The sequence below is a fragment of the Oncorhynchus tshawytscha genome, linkage group LG02 (assembly GCF_018296145.1).
Source record: "Oncorhynchus tshawytscha isolate Ot180627B linkage group LG02, Otsh_v2.0, whole genome shotgun sequence".
In the NCBI taxonomy this organism is placed as follows: Eukaryota; Metazoa; Chordata; class Actinopteri; order Salmoniformes; family Salmonidae; genus Oncorhynchus; species Oncorhynchus tshawytscha.
The window spans coordinates 75,324,509-75,350,020 of NC_056430.1; the positions used below are offsets into that span (position 1 = coordinate 75,324,509).

At 46.5% G+C, this 25,512-nt stretch overlaps 2 protein-coding genes across 4 annotated transcripts; both read right to left on the reverse strand.

Annotated features, from left to right (window-relative positions):
• Positions 1-16: 16 nt before the first annotated feature.
• Positions 17-10,161, reverse strand: LOC112240416 (E3 ubiquitin-protein ligase TRIM47). Of its 2 annotated transcripts, none has more exons than XM_042304802.1 (8): positions 9,187-10,161; positions 7,850-7,945; positions 5,557-5,787; positions 5,076-5,238; positions 4,868-4,918; positions 4,455-4,532; positions 1,709-1,954; positions 17-1,479 (listed from the first exon to the last, which is right to left on the reverse strand). In XM_042304802.1, exons 1-8 carry the CDS (start codon positions 9,778-9,780, stop codon positions 1,175-1,177), a joined length of 1,764 nt encoding a protein of 587 aa, XP_042160736.1. In that variant the 5' UTR covers positions 9,781-10,161; the 3' UTR covers positions 17-1,174. The 2 variants fall into 2 exon arrangements, with proteins under 2 accessions (XP_042160736.1, XP_042160747.1); XM_042304813.1 differs by having other exon boundaries at positions 4,455-4,529; positions 9,187-10,160.
• A 1,077-nt stretch (positions 10,162-11,238) lies between these two features.
• Positions 11,239-21,340, reverse strand: LOC112240417 (amine sulfotransferase-like). Of its 2 annotated transcripts, none has more exons than XM_042304841.1 (6): positions 21,026-21,340; positions 18,670-18,875; positions 12,807-12,933; positions 12,549-12,643; positions 11,942-12,122; positions 11,239-11,452 (listed from the first exon to the last, which is right to left on the reverse strand). In XM_042304841.1, exons 1-6 carry the CDS (start codon positions 21,168-21,170, stop codon positions 11,325-11,327), a joined length of 882 nt encoding a protein of 293 aa, XP_042160775.1. In that variant the 5' UTR covers positions 21,171-21,340; the 3' UTR covers positions 11,239-11,324. The 2 variants fall into 2 exon arrangements, with proteins under 2 accessions (XP_042160775.1, XP_042160772.1); XM_042304838.1 differs by lacking the exon at positions 21,026-21,340 and adding an exon at positions 20,241-20,538.
• Positions 21,341-25,512: the final 4,172 nt, after the last annotated feature.

Sequence of the window (25,512 nt, forward strand, 5' to 3'; positions counted from 1 at the left end):
AACGTTGAGAGTAAAATTGAGATTGAAAATGTATAATTGGTTTATTGAAGACAGTAACAGTTACACAGCCCACATGAATACAAAGCTACACATTCATTGTAATAGTCACAGAGAAATAAATTATTGAAGGAATGGGGAGGTAGAGAGATGGGGCCATAGAAACCATAGGCTACCCAGCATAGCCTATCCCACTATTAGTCTGACTATAACTCATGAAATAATGCACTTTATAGCAAATACATATTTTCTTCAATGTCCCTTCATGGTGATATAATGGCATTCAAAGCCTTTCCAACTAATAGTATTTTGAAAGAGCTACATTCCACATTCGGCTACATTGAAATGTTTCACATGATGTTATTGTTAAGTAACAGTCACAGTGATCAATAGAATAGGATGATTGATCAAGATGGCTTCATGGCTGCTGAAGTGAAGTCTCTGTTTACAATAGGGCCACATTGTGAATGATATTTGAATGGAGAGGCCATGCATACAATATGCTGCTCAGTTCAGACTCTCCTTACACAACAACATTGTCTTTTCAGCATCACTAGTTTGGTGACTTGTGATAGGCCGAGGTAAGGCTATCCAAGTAACACAACGCCTCCACGGAGTTGAGCGCAGATTAGTTTTTTTTGGCATCGATACTTCAAAAATGATTGATTAAATTATTAATCCCTTACCGTGGCCCTGTGCTGAGTTGACACCTTGAGTTGATATTTCAGGGAGGCACGTAGCCTAGCGGTTAAGAGTGTTGGGCTAGTAACTGAAAGGTTGCCCGGTTGACTAAGTGAAAAAATCTGTCGCTGTGCCCTTGAGTAAGTCATTTAACCTTAACTGCTCCTGTACGTTGCCCTGGATAAGAGTGTGTGCTAAATGACTGAAATGTCGAGCAACAGCAATGAGTAAACAATCAGTTGTTGGTTGGAGATTTTAGGAGGTTCATTTAAAAAACACAGTGGAGGAGTAGAGGTACCTGGCAACGCTAAAGCAGGGTTTTGGCCATAACAAGAAAGGGCAGCAGAGTTAGGTTTGGGGTCTAGGATGGGTTCCCATTGGGTCAACAGAAGGTGTTCAGAAAGAGAGAGGGCAGCAGAGTTAGGGTTGGGGTCTAGGATGGGTTCCCATTGGGTCAAAATAAGAGATCCAGAAACAGATGGGAAGAGGTTAGAGGTTAGTTCCCGTTGTGTGTTTCATGTGGACATATCAACAGTGTGGAGTCCAGGTCTAACCGAAACGCTGGGTACAGTGGCTGAGAGAACGGACACCTGAACGTGTGGAGCAGGGAAACGGCGTCCGACGCCACACTATAGAACGACAACGCTCCCTTCTGGTGTTCCAGAAACACGCCGATCCGCGGGCACAGGGGCGCAGCTACGGTCGTCTTCCGGTTATCGTGCCACGCGGCGTAACCGGCGTGCGTGCATCTCAGACGCCATGAGTTCTCGTTGCGTCCCAGCAGACATGGTTTTCCACCTCCTTTAGATGAGAAAAACATGAATAGAAACCTTCACCAGGGAATCTTGATAAGAAAACCTTTGGCTGTCCCTATATAGTGCACACGTTTTGTCCGGAGCCAAATGGGATACCGTTTCAGACAAAGCCTTGATTAGAAAGTCACTATTACAAACACTTTGTGTGTGAAATGTTGACATTTGCAAATTGCTCGACATAACTGACAGAAAAAACAATCCCTAGAAGCAGCTACCTTTTCGTCCGATCCCTTTGTACGTCACCCCAATGTCCACCCACCCTCCTCCCCTCCACTCCACCTCCCAGTAGCTGGCCCCTCCAAACTGGCCCTCCCTACAGAGGACCTGGGCCACGGAGTCGAAGCGCAAGGGGTGGAGGGGGTAGGACTGGGGCTCCTCTCCACAGTGAGCCCCCTGGGGACCCTCCAAGAGGAACAGGGTGGGGTGGGCCGTGTCTGGATCCAGGGACAGACGACAGGAGCCTGAAGAGAGAGAGAGAAGGGGTTAAGGATAAGCTAGTGAGAGATCCATCGGGACCCTCATGAAGGACCAGGGTGGGCCGTGTCTGGATCCAGGGACAGACGACAGGAGCCTGAAGAGAGAGAGAGAGAAGGGGTTAAGGATAAGCGAGTGAGAGATCCATCGGGACCCTCATGAAGGACCAGGGTGGGGGTGGGCCGTGTCTGGATCCAGGGACAGACGACAGGAGCCTGAAGAGAGAGAGAGAGAAGGGGTTAAGGATAAGCGAGTGAGAGATCCATCGGGACCCTCATGAAGGACCAGGGTGGGCAGTGTCTGGGTCCGGGGACAGGAGATTGAGGAGATCAATCAATCAACCAACCAATCAATCAATTAGATGCCTGATTCCAGAGTGATTGATTGAACAATCCATGACAATTATTTACCTGTTAGCTTAGAAGTGTCATAAACTCTCAGTAGCATTATCATGACCACCGGGTACCATTTGTAACAGAGACTATTGAACTAAATACACAGCAGTTTTCAGCGCAGTAAAAAGAACAGTGATCATATGAATGTCTGTCTGCAAATAGGACAGTCTTAATCTAATAGACTATTAGAATTAAATACAAGAAATGAACATCGCACTATTAGGCAACAGCGTGGTTGTCTGGACAGAGGGCCAGTGTTCTGATTGACCTCTAGCCCAGACAGATACCGTACATGCCTGCCACAGTCTTAAGGGTCCTACACACCCTATGCAAACAGAGCGACGGAGAGCCATATACGGTCCGTTCCAAAATGTGAGCCGCACAAAAGTACGTAGAACTACGTAGAAAACGACGCTCTGTCGCTGCGTTTGCCTAGTTTACATAAAGTGCGTAGCGGCCTTTCCTCTAACCCAGACAGTGTGAATTATTAAACCTAACACCCGTCTCCATGATCTCCTCCTGTCCATGGGCTTGTCTCATCATGTACCTGTTGTTCAATGTGAACAACAGACTACAAAATGTCAGAAATATCATATCCACCTACGATTCATGAAGGTAAAGAAAGCACCAGACAGACATGGAGTACTTCCCAAATGGCACCCTATTCCCTATGTAGTGCAATGCTTTTGACCAGGGCCCTAGTCTAAAGTAGTGCACTATATAGGGAATAGAGTGCCATTTGGGACACAAGTGCGTTCTCAGGTTACCTTTTCGCCCTCATTAACTGTGAAGGTGAGGAGGGGGACAGGAGGAGGAAGGAAGGAGGGCATGGGAGAAAGAGAGAGAGATCCCCTTTCTGAGTAGCTCTGGGTTTGTACCAACGGTAGGTCAACACCTGTGTTTGTGTGTGTGTTTGTATGAGTGTCAGTGTGTGTGTGTGTGTGTGTGAGTGTCAGTGTGTGTGTGTGTGTGTATGAGTGTCAGTGTGTGTCAGTGTGTGTGTTTGTGTCAGTGTGTGTGTGTGTGTTGTATGAGTGTCAGTGTGTGTTGTATGAGTGTCAGTGTGTGTTTGTGTGTTTTTGTATGAGTGTCAGTGTGTGTGTGTGTGTGTGTGTGTTTGTGTGAGTGTCAGTGTGTGTGTTTGTATGAGTGTCAGTGTGTGTGTGTGTGTGTGTGTTTGTATGAGTGTCAGTGTGTGTTGTGTGTGTTTTGTATGAGTGTCAGTGTGTGTGTGTGTGTGTTTGTATGAGTGTCAGTGTGTGTGTGTGTGTGTTTGTATGAGTGTCAGTGTGTGTGTGTGTGTGTTTTGTATGAGTGTCAGTGTGTGTGTGTGTGTGTGTGTGTTGTGTGTTTGTATGAGTGTCAGTGTGTGTGTGTGTGTTTGTATGAGTGTCAGTGTGTGTGTGTGTTTGTATGAGTGTCAGTGTGTGTGTTTGTGTGTGTTTGTATGAGTGTCAGTGTGTGTGTGTGTGTATGAGTGTCAGTGTGTGTGTGTGTGTGTTTGTATGAGTGTCATGTGTGTGTGTGTTTGTATGAGTGTCAGTGTGTGTGTTTGTGTGTGTTTGTAGTGTCAGTGTGTGTGTGTGTGTTTGTATGAGTGTCAGTGTGTGTGTGTGTGTGTGTGTGTATGAGTGTCAGTGTGTGTGTGTGTGTGTTTGTATGAGTGTCAGTGTGTGTGTGTGTGTTTGCTTGAGTGTCAGTGTGTGTGTGTGTGTGTTGTATGAGTGTCAGTGTGTGTGTGTGTGTTTTGTATGAGTGTCAGTGTGTGTGTGTGTGTTTGTATGAGTGTCAGTGTGTGTGTGTGTGTGTGTGTGTTTGTATGAGTGTCAGTGTGTGTGGTGAAGGGATGGCGTGGTTGTCATAGGACAGGGCAGGGTGTGAAAACAAGGTCATCTCGGGATACCACGTGACCAGGGCAGCCTCGCCACGGTGACAAGGTATACCGGTGGCATCGTCAGGCTGACAAGGTGTATCGTGGGTAGTACTTACACCTCAGCAAGGCTGCTGTGTGTGTGTGTGTGTGTGTGTGTGTGTGTGTGTGTGTGTGTGTGTGTGTGTGTGTATATGTGTGTGTGCGTGTGTCAGTACTTACACCTGAGGAAGGATACTCTCATCCTCTGGTCCGAAGGCTGGAGAGAGGGGGAGAGAGGAAATGATGCAGGCACTGCTACTGAGAGAGAGAGAGAGAAGAAGACAGAATGGAGAGGGGGGTAAGGAGGAGAGGGACAGAAATAGAAAGAAAAAGAGAGAGAGGAGAGAGGGGGAGGGAGGGGGAGAGAGGAGAGAGGGTGAGGGAGGTAGAGAATGAGACAAAGAAGAATCAGTGTTACATTCCATCCAAATGAATCATATCAGAAGTTACTGAAAACGATTCAACTAACATCCCCTGGCCAGACATGTTCACCCTAAAGCCTGAGTCTTAGATGAGAAACACACCACAGAGGTGACCCTGAGAGAGCTGTGTGTGTGTGTGTAACGGTGTGCGTCCTGTTTCTCTGGGCTTACCTTTCAAACACTCTCCACCAGACATGTGACAGGCAGAGGAGCTCTCGTTCACTACAGAAAGGTAAAAAAGTGTGTCACATTGTGACATCACACATTGTCATTTGAGATGCATTATTGGAGTCTCTGAGAGCATAGCTGTGAAAAGTTGCATGCAGTTGTGTGTGTTTGAGAATAAACCAGTGTGTGTGTGTGTCTTTACTCCCTCCACCTGCGTGGCTGATCTTGTCCACTTCCTCTCTACAGAGTTCCTCCATGCGGGCCCTGAGGTGGGACAGAGCTCTGCGGGCTGCACTGAAGCCTTCTGCGGGGAGGATGAGAGGGGCTCGGGGGCGCCGCCCAGTGGGTGGGAGGACACACAGCAGGGGAGCCTCCTGGGGATGGAGAGAGAGAGGGAGGGATGGATGGATAGAGGAGAGAGGGAGGGATAGAGGAGAGAGGGGTGATGAGTAGAGCATTTGTATCATGTCACCGTTCGTCTCTCTCTCTCTCTGTCTGTTTTGACTGCATTATTCTTTGTAGCTCTCTCCATGTCTTCCTCATTAACATTTCTCTCTCCTTTATTTTTCAGCTTGCATCCAGTCTTTCTTTCTCTCCATTATCCCTCCCTTTCCCCATCAATTCCTCACTGTTTCTTCTCTTCTCCTGCTCTTCCTTCTCTCCCTTCAGTCCTCCCCCCACCCCACCCCCACCTGTAAGAACTGAGCATTATCCCTCATTAGTAGCTGGCCCATTTCCTTGTCTCTCCTCCGCAGCTCCTCCAGTTCATTCTCCAGGGTCTCCAGCTCTCTCTCTGCCCTGCCCAGGACAGTTCTCTCCCGGGCTTCCAGCCTGGCCCTCACCTCCCCCCTGGTCCTCTCCAGACGGAGGGCCAGGTCCACAAACAGGGTATTGCTGTCCTCCAGGACTAATGCAGCTGATGCCTAGGTAAGGAGAGGGGAGAAGGGACACCAAATGAAGGAAAGTAAAGGAGCAAAGTTTTCTTCAGTAATAAGCACCAAGAAAGTAAACATTTACATTTAAATAATGTTGGTTTCATTGGTTATTTTAATTTGATTCCAAACCATATGGCTGAAATGTACTTTTATTTGTCAATGCCAGGGGAATAGAGAGGGCAGAGCGGTAGCCTGGCTCCTGACAGCGAGTAGCCTGGCTCCTGACAGCGAGTAGCCTGGCTCCTGACAGCGAGTAGCCTGGCTCCTGACAGCGAGTAGCCTGGCTCCTGACAGCGAGTAGCCTGGCTCCTGACAGCGAGTAGCCTGGCTCCTGACAGCGAGTAGCCTGGCTCCTGACAGCCTGGCTCCTGAGCCTGGCTCCTGACAGCGAGTAGCCTGGCTCCTGACAGCGAGTAGCCTGGCTCCTGACAGCGAGTAGCCTGGCTCCTGACAGCTGGCTCCTGACAGCGAGTAGCCTGGCTCCTGACAGCGAGTAGCCTGGCTCCTGACAGCGAGTAGCCTGGCTCCTGACAGCGAGTAGCCTGGCTCCTGACAGCGAGTAGCCTGGCTCCTGACAGCGAGTAGCCTGGCTCCTGACAGCGCCTGGCTCCTGAGCCTGGCTGGCCTGGCTCCTGACAGCGTAGCCTGGCTCCTGACAGCGAGTAGCCTGGCTCCTGACAGCGAGTAGCCTGGCTCCTGACAGCGAGTAGCCTGGCTCCTGACAGCGGTAGCCTGGCTCCTGACAGCGAGTAGCCTGGCTCCTGACAGCGCCTGGCTCCTGACAGCGAGTAGCCTGGCTCCTGACAGCGAGTAGCCTGGCTCCTGACAGCGAGTAGCCTGGCTCCTGACAGCGAGTAGCCTGGCTCCTGACAGCGAGCCTGGCTCCTGACAGCGAGTAGCCTGGCTCCTGACAGCGAGCCCTGGCTCCTGACAGCGAGTAGCCTGGCTCCTGACAGCGAGTAGCCTGGCTCCTGGCTCCCTGGCTCCTGACAGAGAGTAGCCTGGCTCCTGACAGCGGTAGCCTGGCTCCTGACAGCGAGTAGCCTGGCTCCTGACAGCGAGTAGCCTGGCTCCTGACAGCGAGTAGCCTGGCTCCTGACAGCGAGCGACAACATGGCCAGACAATAAAGATGTAGGACCTTAATTTGACCCACTGACAGTTTGCTACAGCAGGAAAATAATGCTGCAGCAACATGAAATGTGAATTATTATGTAAATGATATTTAATATATATTTTTGATACTGTCATGGTTCCACCTGTCACCAGAGGGCGGCAGAGACCAACCAAGAGACATTAACGACACTCAGGCGTCCTATTTACTCATTATGACTTCCCTGTTAAAAGAGGTGTGTTTTCTGTTGTCCTTTGCTGAAGCTTGAAATGTTTACCACGTGCGGTCGTTTCCTGAGTGAGTTTTTGAGACTTAGTGTTGTTTTTTCAAGTGTACTGTGATCCTGCGGCTACCGTTTCTCAGTATTATGTTTATCCTTAACCACCGATTCCTCGTCTGGTCTCTTCTCTACAGCTGGGTCCAACCTCACCACCTCACAGATACATGTTTCGTAAGGGAAAATCAAGTCTGTCTTTCCAGAGTGGAAATAACAAACCTCATAAGACTTTTTAAACCTCAAGTACATTTTACACGTTTTAAATGTCCTACATTGCAGGAAAATTCTCCTGCAACAGACTGATCAAATAAAATCCTACATCTGTAGAATGTTTCTCCCCTCTTGTGTGCAACGTGTTGGATCTTGCCTATAGCCATCTGGTTTCAAGAGGACCACAATGGAAATAAGTCCCAGACATTATTGTGTGTTATCCACCAGGATTTTACTCATGTGCATGTACGGCTTTTTCTAGTTTTATGTGTGCTTGATTTTTAAAATGGTTGAATTAATAAACTAAACTTCCAGATAGCAGCGGTTTTATGTTCCGGGGCGACTGTCTGAAAAAAGTCGCACCGGCACTAAAAGCCTTTTAATCTGGTTACTATTAACTTTTTTTATGTTTCTGTGTCACTGTGTGTGTGTGTGTCTGTGTCTCTCCCACCTTGACGGCCTCTATGCTCTGTTGAAACTCTTCCAGCTCCCTCTCTCTACTCCTGATGCTTCCCTGTACTGACCTCTGAGAATCCTGCAACTGAACCTGAGAGACGGAGAGACAGAGAGAGAGAGACAGAGTGAGAGAGAAAGAGAGAGAGAGAGCGGGAGAGAGAGAGAGGTGGAAAGAAGGGGTAGGGAAAAGGGAACGAGAGAGATGGCAGGCAGGGAGGGAAAGAGAAACAAATGATCTACTCACCTTGACATACGACACCTTCCTAATATTGAGTTGCACTCCCTTTTGGTGTCGAAAGCACTTCACAGGGATGCTGGCTCATGTTGACTCCAATGCTTCCCACAGTTGTGTCAAGTTGGCTGGATGTCCTTTCGGTGGACCATTCTTGATACACACGGGAAAGCGGGAAAAACCCAGCAGTGTTGCAGTTCTTGACACACTCAAACCGGTGTGCCTGGCACCTACTACCATACCCTGTTCAAAGGCACTTCAATCTTTTGTCTTGCTCATTCACCCTCTGAATGACACACATACACAATCCATGTCTCTTGTCTCAAGGCTTAAAAATCCTTCTTCAACCTGTCTCCTCCCCTTCATCTACACTGATTGAAGTGGCTTTAACAAGTGACATCAATAAGGGATCATAGCTTTCACCTGGATTCACCTGGTCAGTCTGTCATGGAAAGAGCCGGTCCTAATGGTTTGAACACTCTGTGTATATTACATATACTTTAGTGGACAATGAATCATGGTCAGCAGCACTCCAGTCTGAGTAGAGCAGCATTAGTGACATAGCAACACTACAGTCCCCTTAGTGACATACACCTACAGCACCTGCCTACTCTCCTGGTATGGGAGCGATACCCCAGATAGCATAGCCTGACCACGGCAGAGGGGGCACAGTGGGGTGTTTCCCAGTGACGTAACTAACCTGCATCAAACTGGAGGGATGTCATCTGTCACAATCAATCATATTCATAGGCTGCCATATTGCATAGGCTATTTATCATCTATTCAGTTGTTAGGGATAGTGGCAGTTTGTTAGCCTGCAGGGTACAGACATGTTTTGTGCCAAACATAGACATTTAAACTAGGGTGCCAACTCTTTGTCTCTCATTGTCATGCCAACAATGTTCAGCTTGGCAATGTGTAATGGAGTTGGCAAGAGCACAAACACGTCTGGGACCAGGCTAACAGTTTGTAAACCTAGGTGGAAAGATCAACAAGTGTTTTCAGGAAACAACTTTGTTTATAATCAGTTTTAATCACCAGAGTGATGAGTAGGCGTCCTTGAAAAGCGCTATATAAGTCCCATGTATTATGATTATTACCTGTTTCCGCGCCCTTTGCTCGTCGATGCTGTGCAGTTCCTCTTGGTCAGACTCGCACAGCATACAGTCGCCACTCCACTCCACCGCATCGCCCCCTTCGCCGCCTCCATGCTCCAGGCCCAAACGGTGCTGCGGGCACAGCCTTTCCGCCAAGCTCTCCACCGCGGCAACAAGTTTATGCCGTCGCAACGTCCCCACGTCGCGGTGCGGCAAGATGTGGAGCTCGCAGAAAGACGCCAAGCACACCAGACACGACTTGAGCGCTTTCAGTTTGTTCTGAACCGGGCAGAAGTCGCACGGAACGTCCCCTACACCGCCTAGATACAACTCCGGCGCCGTAGCCAGTTCGTTCAGTTTGAGTTTGTCCACTACTTCTTGTAGCACCGTGTTCCGCCGTAGCATCGGTCGAGGTATGAACTCTTCCCGACATTGCGGACAACTGTAGTGACCAAGGTCGGTTTGGTCCCAATAACAGGTCATGCATGCCATGCAGTAGGTGTGTCCGCACGGAATGGACACCGGATCCTTCAAGATATCCAGGCAAATAGGGCACCTAAACTGGCTCTCTGTTACCGAGATATTCGCCTCAGCCATATCAGTTGGGAGTTTTCGTATGTTCTCCCTCTCGAGCCTCTGTAGACTATTTCTCCGTAAAATAAAATAAACCAAAAAAGGCACTCCCTGATTCCCGGTTGGTTGTTTGTGTATGTGACGGGGAGCGGTTGCGGCTCAGGTCTTACCCCGGTTGGTTGTTTGTTATGTGACGGGGAGCGGTTGCGGCTCAGGTCTTACCCCGGTTGGTTGTGTGTGTATGTGACGGGGATTGGTTGCGGCTCAGGTCTTACCCCGGTTGGTTGTTTGTGTATGTGACGGGGAGCGGTTGCGGCTCAGGTCTTACAGGAATAGCCTAGGCTTCCGATATGTCATCCATTCCATACGGGAGCTAATTACGAGAGTAGACTACATCAGAAAGCGTTTTCGGGATCCATGTAAATACAAACCCTGACGTCAACCCGTCTCCCTTTACCGTATGACTTCAACTACCTAATTCACCATAATAAACGGACAATACATCATAATACTAAAGGTGCATACAGATATTGCTTATAATACAGTAATTCCCCATAATAAACGAATAATAACCTATAGTCTTTATTAATAACAGACACAAACACAAGTTACTACAATATTCCATTTTAATGTAATGAAGTACATTATACCGATTATATTTGCATGAGTATTTTCATTAAATGAATATATTTCATTTTTATTCACATTATTAAAAGAGTAGGATATTTGTGGAACTAAATTTAACAGTTCATGGAAATAATATTTAAGGTGTGTGTGTGTGTGAGAGAGAGAGAGAGAGAGAGAGAATGTATTTGTGTGTGTGAGTGAGTGAGTGAGTGAGAGTGAGAGAGAGAAAGTATGGTGTATGCAGTGTAGGATTTAGGCATAGGTGACATGGGCAGCCGCCCAGGGCGGCATCTTGCCGGGGGCAGCATGGGGCACCCACACAAAATAAAAATAATCATAATATTCTGAATGGTGACATGATCGGTTTTCCATCGCTCATTTGCTCATTACATCAATGATATCATGTCACCGTGTGGGACTGTGGGTAAATTAACCTTGTCGGAGTGGGCACCCTGATTCTAGTTTGTGAGCTAGGCAGGCCTCCCACTCAAAAGTACGAGATGGGGAGGGGGGCGGGGGTAGGTTGACCTCAGGTCTCCCCACTGGAAGCCAGAGGAAGGGGAAGCGGGGAATCTATCAAATAGCGCACCTCTAACTTAGTACAGTACTAATGCATTTAGTAATGCAATTAGTTGTGCAATTTAGTTGAGTGTGTTTCTTGTTTGAAGTTCAATAATCAGGTTCTCGTCTTTATACATGTGTGACTCTCTTTGTGTATTTGTGTGATATAGGATTGGTGCAACTTAGTTTTATTTGTGTGTTTTTGTTAGCAATAGGGTAATAATTCAATTATATTTTTAATTGTATTTATATACTACAATTTGTTTATATTTGTCTTTGTTACTTCTTTTTGATGGGGGGGGGGTGCTGAAGGGACGGTTAAGCCCAAGGAGCCATACAAACTAGAACCGCCACTGTGTGCGCATGCATATGTGTCTGTATCAGCCTTGAAGCTCTGTGATGTCCCAGACGAAGTTGAGAGACAGGTCCTTCATCCTCTCCTGATAGATCTGGTCAAAGTGTTCACTCTGGGCCACCGTCAATGAGTTCTTCCAGTCTCCTATGGTACCTGAGAGAGAGAGATGGTTTTATTCATTATTTTCACGTAACCTTTTATTTAACTAGGCAAGTCAGTTAAGAACAAATTCTTATTTACAATGACGACCTAGGAACAGTGGGTTAACTGGTCTAGGAACAGTGGGTTAACTGTTCTAGGAACAGTGGGTTAACTGCCTTGTTCAGAGGCAGAACGACAGATTTGTACCTTGTCAGCTCGGTGATTTGATCTAGCAACCTTTCAGTTACTGGCCCAACGCTCTAACCTCTAGGCTACCTGCCAATAAAGCTCTGAAATAGATAAAGCTGTGCTCGATGTATTTCAGATACATTGACACTGGAAGGAGGTCTAGGGGGCTCACTTTCAGACGGGAAGTTCTAAAAACCTCCTTAAATACACCTCTTTTCTGCCCCCCCCACGATACCAGTGCAAACATATACTCATGTTTTTCATGTATCAATTTCAACAATAAAGCCTCTAAACATTTCTTCTTTTCCTCACCTTTGCGTAGGAACTTTCCCTTCTTCTTGTCATTGCCGATCTCAGTCAAGAACTCATAGTTGGCCTTGTCATCTTTCTTCATGTTGTTGAAGGTGACTTTCTCCACTATGCTGTCTATAGCTGCATCAGATAGGCTCTTCCCGACAAACTCAGCCAGACGCTCTACCACCGATCTCAGGTCCTGTTGTAGCAGGACACATGAAATAAAACCAATATGGTATGTAAAATGAACAGAAATATATACCATTTGTAGCGATGGTCCCATGTTTCATGAGCTGAAATTTTTTTAAATCCCAGAAATCTTTCATACGCACAAAAAGCTTATTTCTCTCAAATTTTGTGCACACATTTGTTTACATTCCTGTTAGAGAGCATTTATCTTTTGCCAAGATAATCCGTCCACCTGACAGGTGTGGCATTTTAAGAAGCTGATTAAACAGCATGATCATGATCATTACACAGGTAATACTACATCTGTTGCACGACTTACTGCAGTAGTATCAGATGCATCATTGATGTAGGCTACTGCATCTTATAACAGGTCAGTGCAGTGGTGTAGGTATTCCTGTGGTACATACAGTGTTAATCAGTGTAAATGTCATGTTACCTTGATCATCTCTTCATAGCTGAGGAACAGGATGTTGTATTTGTCCTGGTTGTTGTACCATCCTCTGACATGGTCAAACCAGCAGCCACCAAGCACTGAAGAGATGGGTTCACATAGGACAGCAGACAGTAAGTGCTAGTCAGTGTGTGTTAGTTGTTAATTAGCTTACGGTTTTGTATGATACTGTGTTACACTGATGAAGCCAATTTGGCCAAAGAAGTGCCATGTGATGGAGGGAGGGTGAACAGTGGCACTCACTCCATCCACAGAAGAACTTGTCCAGCATCTCGTCATAGTGTTCTGGACTGTCCAGATTCTTCATGAACTTAGAGAAGTGGAAGTAGGACACCAGGATGTCTTTAGGGTTCCTGGTCACATAGATTACCTATGGAGGAGATAGGGGAGATATAGTAGCTCTTTCCTGCAGTCGAATGACCAAAAGCACCCTCTAGTGGCCTCATGGGTGGAATGTTATTCATATTTTTCACAAGATGAAAATCCGGTGTTTTTACGTCAAATCGTTTTGTTATATTTCAGTCTTCTGTGATGTATATCAGGGGAGATATAGTAGCTCTTTCCTGCAGTCTCATGGTTATGAGCTTACAAAAAGAGGACACCTGTACCATGTCAGATATAGAGACAGGAGTACATCACAGAAGACTGAAATATAACAAAACGTAAAAGTGTAATATTGGGATGCAAACTCAAAATTGAATACATTTCAACTCTATATCTGACATGGTACAGGTGTCCTCTTTTTGTAAGCCCATAACCATGTATGTGAGGTGTATACTTTTGTTTCAAAGTAGATTCGTTTGACTACCAAGAAACACTCTGTGTGACCCTGATTTATCCCACTGCAGTAAAAGGTTAACAGTGTGTATTGAGGAGAAAGGGGTGATATAGAGTTGACAGGGGTGATATAGGGTTAACAGTGTATAGTGTGTATGGAGGAGACAGGGGTGATATAGGGTTAACAGTGTGTATGGAGGAGACAGAGGTGATATAGAGTTAACAGTGTGTAGTGTGTATGGAGGAGACAGGGTGATATAGGGTTAACAGTGTGTTTGGAGGAGACAGGGTGATATAGGGTTAACAGTGTGTAGTGTGTATGGAGGAGACGGGTGATATACGGTTAACAGTGTGTATGGAGGAGACAGGGGTGATATAGGGTTAACAGTGTGTATGGAGGAGACAGGGGTGATATAGGGTTAACAGTGTGTATGGAGGAGACAGGGGTGATATAGGGTTAACAGTGTGTATGGAGGAGACAGGGGTGATATAGGGTTAACAGTGTGTATGGAGGAGACAGGGGTGATATAGGGTTAACAGTGTGTATGGAGGAGACAGGGGTGATATAGGGTTAACAGTGTGTATGGAGGAGACAGGGGTGATATAGGGTATAACAGTGTATATCACCCCTGTCTCCTCCATACACACTGTGTGGTGGAATCATTGTAATCAAAAGGAGAGACTCTTAGATTTCTTCAAAACAATCAAATGGTTAACAGTGTATAGAACCCCTGTCTCCTCCATACACACTGTTATGGAGGAGATAGGGGTGATATAGGGTTAAGAGTGTGTAGTGTGTATGGAGGAGATAGGGGTGATATAGTGTTAACAATGTGTAGTGTGTATGGAGGAGATGGGGTGATATAGGGTTAAGAGTGTGTAGTGTGTATGGAGGAGATAGGGGTGATATAGGGTTAACAGTGTGAAGTGTGTATGGAGGAGATAGGGGTGATATAAGGTTAACAATGTGTAGTGTGTATGGAGGAGATAGGGGTGATATAGGGTTAACAGTGTGTAGTGTGTATGGAGGAGATAGGGTGATATAGGGTTAACAGTGTGAAGTGTGTATGGAGGAGATAGGGTGATATAGGGTTAACAGTGTGAAGTGTGTATGGAGGAGATAGGGGTGATATAAGGTTAACAATGTGTAGTGTGTATGGAGGAGATGGGGGTGATATAGGGTTAACAGTGTGTAGTGTGTATGGAGGAGATAGAGGTGATATAGTGTTAACAGTGTGTAGTGTGTATGGAGGAGATAGGGGTGATATAGGGTTAACAGTGTGTAGTGTGTATGGAGGAGATAGAGGTGATATAGGGTTAACAGTGTGTAGTGTGTATGGAGGAGATAGGGGTGATATAGGGTTAACAGTGTGTAGTGTGTATGGAGGAGATAGAGGTGATATAGTGTTAACAGTGTGTAGTGTGTATGGAGGAGATAGGGGTGATATAGGGTTAACAGTGTAGTGTGTTAAGAGAGTGGGTGCGTACGTCCCTGCAGGTCTTTGTACATTGTAAGTTTATGTATTTCTCTAGCTTTCCCCTCATGGCTGTGCCTGTCTGACTGAAGGCATAGTACTGTATGTGTAACCATCTAACCTCACTCACTACCATCTAACCCCACTCACTACCACCTAACCCCACTCACTACCATCTAACCCCACTCACTACCATCTAACCCCACTCACTACCATCTAACCCCACTCACTACCACCTAACCCCACTCACTACCACCTAACCCCACTCACTACCATCTAACCCCACTCACTGCCATCTAACCCCTCACTGCCATCTAACCCCACACTACCATCTAACCCCACTCACTACCATCTAACCCCACTCACTACCATTTAAACCCACTCACTGAAGGCATAATGCTGTATGTATAACCATCTAACCCCACTCACTACCATTTAAACCCCACTCACTACCATCTAACCCCACTCACTACCATCTAACCCCACTCACTACCATCTAACCCCACTCACTACCACCTAACCCCACTCACTACCACCTAACCCCACTCACTACCACCTAACCCAACTCACTACCACTCACTACCATCTAAACCCACTCACTACCATCTAACCCCACTCACTGCCATCTAACCCCACTCACTACCATCTAACCCCACTCACTACCATCTAAACCCACTCACTACCATTTAAACCCACTCACTGAAGGCATAATGCTGTATGTATAATCATCTAACCCCACACACTACCATTTAAACCCCACTCACTACCATCTAACCCCACTCACTACCACTCACTACCACTCACTACCATCTAACCCCACTCACTACCATCTAACCCCACTCACTACCATCTAACCCCACTCACTACCATCTAACCCCACTCACTTCCATCTAAACCCACTCACTGCCACTCACTACCATCTAACCCCACTCACTACCACTCACTACCATCTAACCCCACTCACTACCACTCACTACCATCTAACCCCACTCACTTCCATCTAAACCCACTCACTTCCATTTAAACCCACTCACTTCCATTTAAACACACTCACTTCCATCTAAACCCACTCACTACCACTCACTACCATCTAACCCCACTCACTACCATCTAACTCCACTCACTACCATCTAACCCCACTCACTACCACTCACTTCCATCTAAACCCACTCACTGCCACTCACTACCATCTAACCCCACTCACTACCACTCACTACCATCTAACCCCACTCACTACCATCTAACCCCACTCACTTCCATCTAAACCCACTCACTGCCACTCACTACCATCTAACCCCACTCACTACCATTTAAACCCCACTCACTACCATCTAAACCCCACTCACTACCATTTAAACCCACTCACTGAAGGCATAATGCTGTATGTATAACCATCTAACCCCACTCACTACCATTTAAACCCCACTCACTACCATCTAACCCACTCACTACCATCTAACCCCACTCACTACCATTTAAACACTCACTCCATCTAAACCCACTCCACTAAACCACTCACTACCATCTAACCCCACTCACTCTAACCCCACTCACTACCATCTAACTCCACTCACTACCATCTAACCCCACTCACTACCACTCACTTCCATCTAAACCCACTCACTGCCACTCACTACCATCTAACCCGACTCACTACCACTCACTACCATCTAACCCCACTCACTACCATCTAACCCCACTCACTTCCATCTAAACCCACTCACTGCCACTCACTACCATCTAACCCCACTCACTACCATTTAAACCCCACTCACTACCATCTAGCCCCACTCACTACCATTTAAACCCACTCACTGAAGGCATAATGCTGTATGTATAACCATCTAACCCCACTCACTACCATTTAAACCCCACTCACTACCATCTAAACCCACTCACTACCACCTAACCCCACTAGCTACCACTCACTACCATCTAACCACACTCACTACCATCTAACCCCACTCGCTTCCATTTAAACCCCACTCACTACCATCTAGTCCCACTCACTACCATTTAAACCCACTCACTGAAGGCATAATGCTGTATGTATAACCTTCTAACCCCACTCACTACCATTTAAACCCCACTCACTACCATCTAACCCCACTCACTACCATCTAACCTCACTCACTGCCATTTAAACCCCACTCACTACCATCTAGCCCCACTCACTGAAGGCATAATGCTGTATGTATAACCATCTAACCCCACTCACTACCATCTAACCCTACCACTCCATCTAACCCCACTCACTACCATTTAAACCCCACTCACTACCATTTAAACCCCACTCACTACCATCTAAACCCCACTCACTACCACCTAACCCCACTCACTACCATCTAACCCCACTCACTACCATCTAACCCCACTCACTACCATCTAAACCCCACTCACTACTACCTAACCCCACTCACTGAAGGCATAATGCTGTATGTATAACCTTCTAACCCCACTCACTACCATTTAAACCCCACTCACTACCATCTAACCTCACTCACTACCATTTAAACCCCACTCACTACCATCTAGCCCCACTCACTGAAGGCATAATGCTGTATGTATAACCATCTAACCCCACTCACTACCATCTAACCCCACTCACTACCATTTAAACCCCACTCACTACCATCTAAACCCCACTCACTACCAACTAACCCCACTCACTAACATCTAACCCCACTCACTACCATCTAACCCCACTCACTAACATCTAACCCCACTCACTACCATCTAAACCCCACTCACTACCATCTAACCCCACTCACTACCATCTAACCCCACTCACTCCACTCCATCTAACCCCACTCACTGCCACTCACTACCATCTAACCCCACTCACTACCACTCACTACCATCTAACCCCACTCACTACCATCTAAACCCACTCACTTCCATTTAAACCCACTCACTTCCATTTAAACACACTCACTTCCATCTAAACCCACTCACTACCACTCACTACCATCTAACTCCACTCACTACCATCTAAAACCACTCACTACCACTCACTTCCATCTAAACCCACTCACTGCCACTCACTACCATCTAACCCCACTCACTACCACTCACTACCATCTAACCCCACTCACTTCTATCTAAACCCTCTCACTGCCACTCACTACCATCTAACCCCACTCACTACCATTTAAACCCACTCACTGAAGGCATAATGCTGTATGTATAACCATCTAACCCCACTCAGTACCATTTAAACCCCACTCACTACCATCTAAACCCACTCACTACCACCTAACCCCACTAGCTACCACTCACTACCATCTAACCACACTCACTACCATCTAACCCCACTCACTACCATTTAAACCCCACTCACTACCATCTAACCCCACTCACTACCATTTAAACCCCACTCACTACCATCTAAACCCCACTCACTACCACCTAACCCCACTCACTACCATCTAACCCCACTCACTACCATCTAAACCCCACTCACTACCATCTAACCCCACTCACTACCATCTAAACCCCACTCACTACCACCTAACCCCACTCACTGAAGGCATAATGCTGTATGTATAACCTTCTAACCCCACTCACTACCATCTAACCCCACTCACTACCATCTAGCCCCACTCACTACCATCTAGCCCCACTCACTACCATTTAAACCCACTCACTGAAGGCATAATGCTGTATGTATAACCATCTAACTCCACTCACTACCATCTAACCCCACTCACTACCATCTAACCCCACTCACTTCCATTTAAACCCCACTCACTACCATCTAACCCCACTCACTACCATCTAACCCCACTCACTACCATTTAAACCCACTCACTGAAGGTATAATGCTGTATGTATAACCATCTAACCCCACCCACTTTGGCCCTCTTCTTCTGCAGGCCCTTGGGCATAAGTTGCTGGTGTAGATGGGAGCAGAAGAGGCGTGGAGAGGGTCTCTCGGTGTAGGTCTTCCCCTTCTCCAGGATCTCCAGCCAGGGCATCCTCACAAAGGTGGTCTGGTTAGCCTCCTCTGGGAAATCATCCTCAAACAACAGGGTGATGATACGCTGGGTCCATACTGTACCTGGGAGAGGAGAGAGAGGGAGAGAGAGAGAGCAAGAGAGTGAGAGAAAAGTGGCAATGAAGGTGAATGTAGTTTGTCCTCCAAAAAATGGAGAGAGGGAGAAACCCCACCTTACAGGTTCTGTCAATAAGGCTGCTTGTACAGTACTACACTGACCTTACAAACCTTACATAGATAGGTTATATATTTTAGCCATGTACAGTATATTATAGTTAAGATAATGTGGCATATTTATTTTTATTTGCAATGACAGCCTAGGAACAGTGTATTAACTGCCTTGTTCAGGGGCGGAACAACAGAATCCCCAACCTTGTCAGCTTGGGGATTAAATCTCGCAACCTTGCGGTTACTAGTCCAACGCTCTAACCACTATTTTAGCCCTTTTTCTCCCCAATTTCGTGGTATCCAATTGTTAGTAGCTACTATCTTGTCTCATCGCTACAGAGACAAAGGTTGAAAGTCATGCGTCCTCCGATACACAACCCAACCAAGCCACACTGCTTCTTAACACAGCGCCATCCAACCCACAATATATCAACATCACAATGTACTTGTGTGTAGAGTGCGTGTTAGCTTGTGTGTGCATATGCGTGTGTGTGTGCCTGTGTGTGTGTCTCTTCACAGTCCGAGTTGTCCCATAAGGTGTAGTTCATGTATTCATGGCTCTATGTAGTACTGTGCCTTTCCCAGAGTCTGTTGTAGACTTGGAGACTGTGAAGAGACCCCTGGTGGCATGTCTTGTGGTAAATGCATGGTTATCTGAGCTGTGTGTTCGCTGTTTGAACAGACCCCTGGTGGCATGTCTTGTGGGGAATGCATGGTTATCTGAGCTGTGTGTTCGCTGTTTGAACAGACCCCTGGTGGCATGTCTTGTGGGGAATGCATGGTTATCTGAGCTGTGTGTTCGCTGTTTGAACAGACCCCTGGTGGCATGTCTTGTGGGGAATGCCCGACTCTACCTGAATTATGTTGGAGAGGCTTCCATTAAAGAACACCCTCTGTGTTCTGTTAGACAGGTAACTCTCGAACCACTATAAAGCAGGGGATGTAAAGCCATAACACATGTTTTTCAGCAGCCGACTATGATTGATAAAGTCAAAAGCTGCACTGAAGTCAATCAACACAGCTCCCACAATCCCCTTATTGTCAATTTCTTTCAGCCAATAATCATTTGTGTAAGTGCCATACATCTTCCCTATGAGAATGCTGAGTCAGCTGTTAATGTGTTTCCTGCGAACGTTGACTTATTCATGCTTTAATTACAACCTACTCAATTTGTAATAGATGTTCAAGCACCAGTCCTGTTTATTATACCTCTGTAGCTACTGTCCGTGTGAAAGTAAGAGTTTTCAATAGTTTACTTACCTGATTTCGGGAAAGTGACAAGGAAAACATCACTGTCCTTGATCTCAAAGTGTTCCAAGCTGTCGATATATTCCGTGGTTAATTCATGCGTGTCAGCCACGGGAAACACCTGGCCTTTATACGTAAACAACTGCTCACCGAGAAGCTTATACTCTTGTTGAGCCATTTTTAAAAAACTTTATCGGAAAGCGGTTGAGAAAATGAGAGTGAGGGAAGGTGACCGAGGACGTTTTCTAAGAATTAGATTAGATTTTTCTAAGTGAAGTCACGTAAACCGTGTCAATTTTTAGTTTACGGGTTAATGAGAGTAGGCTTCTTCAGTTAACCTTTGTACAGTTGCATAGTCCTGTTGTAACTCTATGGTTGTCACAACTTCCACCGAAGTTGGTCCCTCTTCTTGTTCGGGCGACGTTCGGCGGTCGACATCACTGGCCTTCTAGCCATCGTGATCCACTTTTCACTTTCCATTTGTTTTGTCTTTGTTTTACACACCTGGTTTCAATTCCCAAATTACATGTTCATTATTTAACCCTCTGTTTTCCCCATGGTTTTTGTGAGTGATTGTTTTATTGTATGTTCGGTCCGATGTTTGTGGGCTTGGTATGTACGACTTGTTATTTGATATTTTGAGTAAAGTTACGAGTGTTACTCATCTCTGCTGTCCTGCGCCTGACTCCTCTGCACCAGCTACACCCAGATCCTTAAACAATCACGCACAAAAACCATGGGGAAAAAGAGGGTTAAATAATGAACATGTAATTGGGGAATAGAAACCGTGACAGTACCTCCCCTCGACGCGCAGCTCCAGCAGCGCGCCGACACCGACCTCGGAGACGACCTGGAGGACGAGGCGCAGGGCGATCCGGTTGGAGACGGTGGAACTCCAGTAGCAACGAAGGGTCCAAAACGTCCTCCACCGGCACCCAGCATCTCTTGGACCGTACCCCTCCCACTCCATGAGGTACTGAAGGCCCCTCGCCCGACGCCTCGAGTCCAGTAAGGCTCGAACAGGGGCCTTACTGGACGCCGGGGCCCCGTCGATGTCCAGAGGGGGCGGAGGAACCTCCCGAACCTCAGACTCCCGGAGCGGTCCAGCCACCACCGGCCTGAGGAGAGACACATGGAACGAGGGATTAATACGGTAATCGGGGGGAAGCTGTAACCTGTAGCAAACCTCGTTCAGTCTCCTCAGGACTTTAAATGGTCCGTAAAACCGCGGGCCCAGCTTCCGACAGGGCAGGCGGAAGGGCAGGTTTCGGTTCGAGGGCCTTTCCCCCGGTGCAAACACCGGGGCCTTACTGCGGTGGCGATCAGCACTCGCCTTCTGACACCTCACGGCCTGTTGCGGGTGCACATGAGCGGCGTCCCAGGTCTGCCCTTTTATGGAAGGGGGTTGAATGAAAAAATAAATAGCAATCTGTTTGCCCAAATAGGCGAGTCATTTTGTAGCTGTTGCTGGTTGAGCAATAGACTACATTTATTATGTCATTGTGGCTATGACTTTTTGAACTTCCAGTGGACATGGGAATTCTAAACCTCGAACAGAGTTTGCCAAGCACTGTAAATTATTCAAGTCATTCCACATCTCTCCTCTTTCAATTCACTTCTCATCAGGAATGGAGGGATGGAAGGACGAAGGGATGATTGCAGATCCATCCATTCATGGGGTTTTAGTCACTGTGGAGTGTTTTTCTAACCAGAGGGTTGATTGGTGATTGGCATGTTATTGGTTATTGATCTAAGAACCATGTCATCAAGTGGACGTGTCAAAGACACCCCAGGGGATAGGCTGTCAACCAGCAGGATCGGTCGATTCGATTGGTTTAGAAACAGACATGCTCACACTAGATACACGTGTGCCTTGTATGTGTGTGTGTGAGTAAGTGTGTGTCTCATTTATAGTAGAATGAATGACTGTATTGAGCCCAAGTGTATCTTGATTCCCGAGAGTGTCTCGCAAAACTCTCTCTCTCTCTCAAACACACATGCACACACTTTCTCTTTCTCGCTGACTCTCTTTTTTTCTAAATTATTGTACTATACTGCCATCTTCTGTAAGATCTCGGAAAGACACCGAATTACACAAGAACGAGTCAATTACCATTCGGCAATTTAACTTGGATTGTAATTAAATTCACGTGAACCAAGTGCTGTCGATTCAGATTACTGTAAGAGAAGAGACTTGTCAGTCACTTATTACTGTGTGTGTGTGTGTGTGTGTGTGAACCTATTTTACCCCCAGCTGTCAAGGAGCAGCTACTTTGAACTGAAAATCCACTAGACTCTAACCCAGTCATATAGGTTACCTGTTCAGGTACCCAGTCATATAGGTTACCTGTTCAGGTACCCAGTCATATAGGTTACCTGTTCAGGTATCCAGTCATATAGGTTACCTGTTCAGGTATCCAGTCATATAGGTTACCTGTTCAGGTACCCAGTCATATAGGTTACCTGTTCAGGTACCCAGTCATATAGGTTACCTGTTCAGGTACCCAGTCATATAGGTTACCTGTTCAGGTACCCAGTCATATAGGTTACCTGTTCAGGTATCCAGTCACATATGTCACCTGTTCAGGCATGTGGTCTTACCTTAATGTAATATGATGCACACACCTACATACACACATAACGTTGGAGGATTATGTGACGGACAAGATAGTAAGTGTGTGTGTGTGTGTGTGTGTGTGTGTGTGTGTGTGTGTGTGTGTGTGTGTGCGCGTGCGTGTGTGTTCAGATGGAGGGTTGGAGGTGAAGAGGTGGATTGTCAGGTACTTAAGATTTGACCTGACCCCCCCATCGCTTAGCTCTCTCTTTCCCACAGAAGGACACTCTATCTACCCTCCTTCTGGAGGTAAGTACCCCCCTGCTGAGTGGTTCCCTCCATGCTACAGGGAATTAGCGCTCGACTTCAGCCCAGCCTCATTGCTCTGTATTCAGGGTCAGATGACCATGTCTCCCTTGAGTGATGGAGGTATTTGATGACACCTGTCACGTTCTGACCTTAGTTCCTTTGATTTGTCTTTGTTTTAGTATGTACCACGCTGCGCATTGGTCCTCCGATCCTTACTACTCCTCCTCCTCGTCGGAGGAGGAAGACAGCCGTTACAACACCTACTAGCCCCAAAAGTGCACTGCACGTAAACAAGAAATGAAGCTTTTTGTTATTTGAATGATTGTGTAAAAGTCACATCAGTTCATTTGTGCAGATCTTTGAATTGCCTGGCTTGACCTAAATGGCTATATAGGACCGGAGCCCATCCATAGCTTAGTCTTATACATTTACATATTACTGTAAATTGGCTTCATGGGTATCAGACCATTTGTCATGTATGGGATGTGAATGTGACTCTGTAGCCTGCAGTGCTGTAGGTGCATTGTCTAATTCATATAAATGACACCTTTGCCACATTTGAAAGTGTATAAAGAGTTATTTATTCATTTCTATAGTAAAGGACTTGTAGGATAAACCTCTTTTATGTATCTCCAATAAAAAGCCACACTTGAACACAGTCTAATCCCCTGTCTGGTTTGCGTCCCAAATTGCACCCTATTCTCTATTTAGTGCACTACTTTTTACCAAGGGGCCTATAGGTAACAGGGTGCCATTTAGGATGCATCCTTGGTCCTCTGTATAGATTGGGGCCGAGATACAAAGCCCTGCTAAAAGGCTCCCTTGACTCTCTGGGTCTTTGTTCAAAGTGGAGAGCAATGTACTTGCTGTTTTAAAAGGGCCTTTTCAGCTAGGCCGTAAACCGATCCTGGGCCTTGCCTAGCTGGGGTGTGCCCAGGACGTCTAGGGTTTACCTGGGGGACTGAGCGGGTGGATGTGGGATTGGGTGGAGGGGAGGGGATGGATGAGAAAGAAAGAGACCGGGGGATGTGGGAATGGAGGTACGGAGGTGGAGGAGAAAGAGAGAGAGAGAAAGGAAGGCAGCTGGTCAGTAGGAGTGAAGCGAGGGATGGAGGGATGGATGGTAAGAAGAGAAGGCTGAGAAAGGACAAACAAACAAAGGTGCGGATGAAGGTTGCGCGTTTGTCCCCTCGCGTTGATTCTCTGGTGAATTAATTGTATCAGCCTCTTTCTCTTTATCGACTTCTCTTTCTCTCTGTTATCAAACGCTGTCCCTGAAAGGGGAGGATAGCCTATATACTGTATGCAAAGACAAGAACGAGCCTAAAGTAATGTGATGCTTACTGGGATACAGACAGTGTTGTGTGAATACTCTACAAGCAGAAATATTGCATACAAGACTGTAAAACTGAATATTAGCCCAAAGCGGAATTTGATTTGGAGCCAAAGGTCCAGAGTTTTGCCTGGGGCAAGTCACAACTCTTCTGAGAACCCCTGCTTCCCTCCCACCGCAATTAGGACGAGTTTGATCTGTGACAGGCCTTTTCTGATTGACTGTGGCCTCTGCAGCGATTAGGCCCTACTGCACACCATAATTACGGCTCTAATTGGCAACGCTTGGGGAACATGATGTGGGCAATGGGCATGCATGATGATTGATAATTCATCAAATCCATCTCTGGTGTGATGACATTCATTAACCTCTACTAGCCTATGTGCTTCTCTCTCTCTCTGCATAAATGAACCCCTGTAGCCTCTGACAAGGCCTTATCAGTCTCGACTATTCATTTAGTCATACTTCAGATCAAGCCCCTGCACGCTATGCAGTTGTCTTGCAGCTTCCTTCCCCCACATCTACAGATGAAGGCTCCATCACAAATAGAATCCTATCTCCTACACAGTGCACTACATTTGCCCAGAGCCCTATGACCCTGGCCAAAAATAACGCACTAGGGAATAGGGTGCCATTTGGGAGGCGGCGGGAGAATTATTTGGGCATTGCCAATAACAGTTAAGCTCCTAGTCATGTCAGAAATGGACAGAACCTGTTGAGGATTAACCCATAAACAGTCTGGGCTTTTGTGCCACATGCAAGAACTCATCTCTGGTATGAGATTCTCTCCCTGGAGAGAAAGAGAGTGAGCGAGAAAGGGAGAGAGAGGAAAGATTAGATGGATTTTTACAATGAATGTTCTCATTCGGAAAATAGCCCACCCTATTGCTTGTCTGACTGGTAGTGTCTCATCAGTTTCAAAAGCTGTCAGGAATTGTCTTTTCTATTTTACAATGTAGTTTTGGTGGGGGGTTCTTTAAAATGGTGAGTCATAGCCTATGGATGGAGGCTCTGGCAGATGTGCACTGACTAGTGGAAGTGTCACTAAAACGTTATTATTCATCAAACGTTATGTTACTTTCTGTTAC

Bases quoted from the DNA above. Each gene is read 5' to 3' on its own strand.
- LOC112240416 (XM_042304802.1), bottom strand. From the start codon at position 9,780: ATGGCTGAGGCGAATATCTCGGTAACAGAGAGCCAGTTTAGGTGCCCT. The intron at 5,239-5,556 runs GTGGGGGTGGGG...CTCCATCCCCAG, and splicing joins ATAATGCTCAGTTCTTACAG to GAGGCTCCCCTGCTGTGTGT. The intron at 4,533-4,867 runs GTAAGCCCAGAG...TCTCTCTCTCAG, and splicing joins TGGTGGAGAGTGTTTGAAAG to TAGCAGTGCCTGCATCATTT.
- LOC112240417 (XM_042304838.1), bottom strand. From the start codon at position 20,406: ATGGCTCAACAAGAGTATAAGCTTCTCGGTGAGCAGTTGTTTACGTAT. The intron at 12,123-12,548 runs GTAACATGACAT...CTGCTACAACAG, and splicing joins GCTATGAAGAGATGATCAAG to GACCTGAGATCGGTGGTAGA. The intron at 11,453-11,941 runs GTGAGGAAAAGA...TCTCTCTCTCAG, and splicing joins GGGAAAGTTCCTACGCAAAG to GTACCATAGGAGACTGGAAG.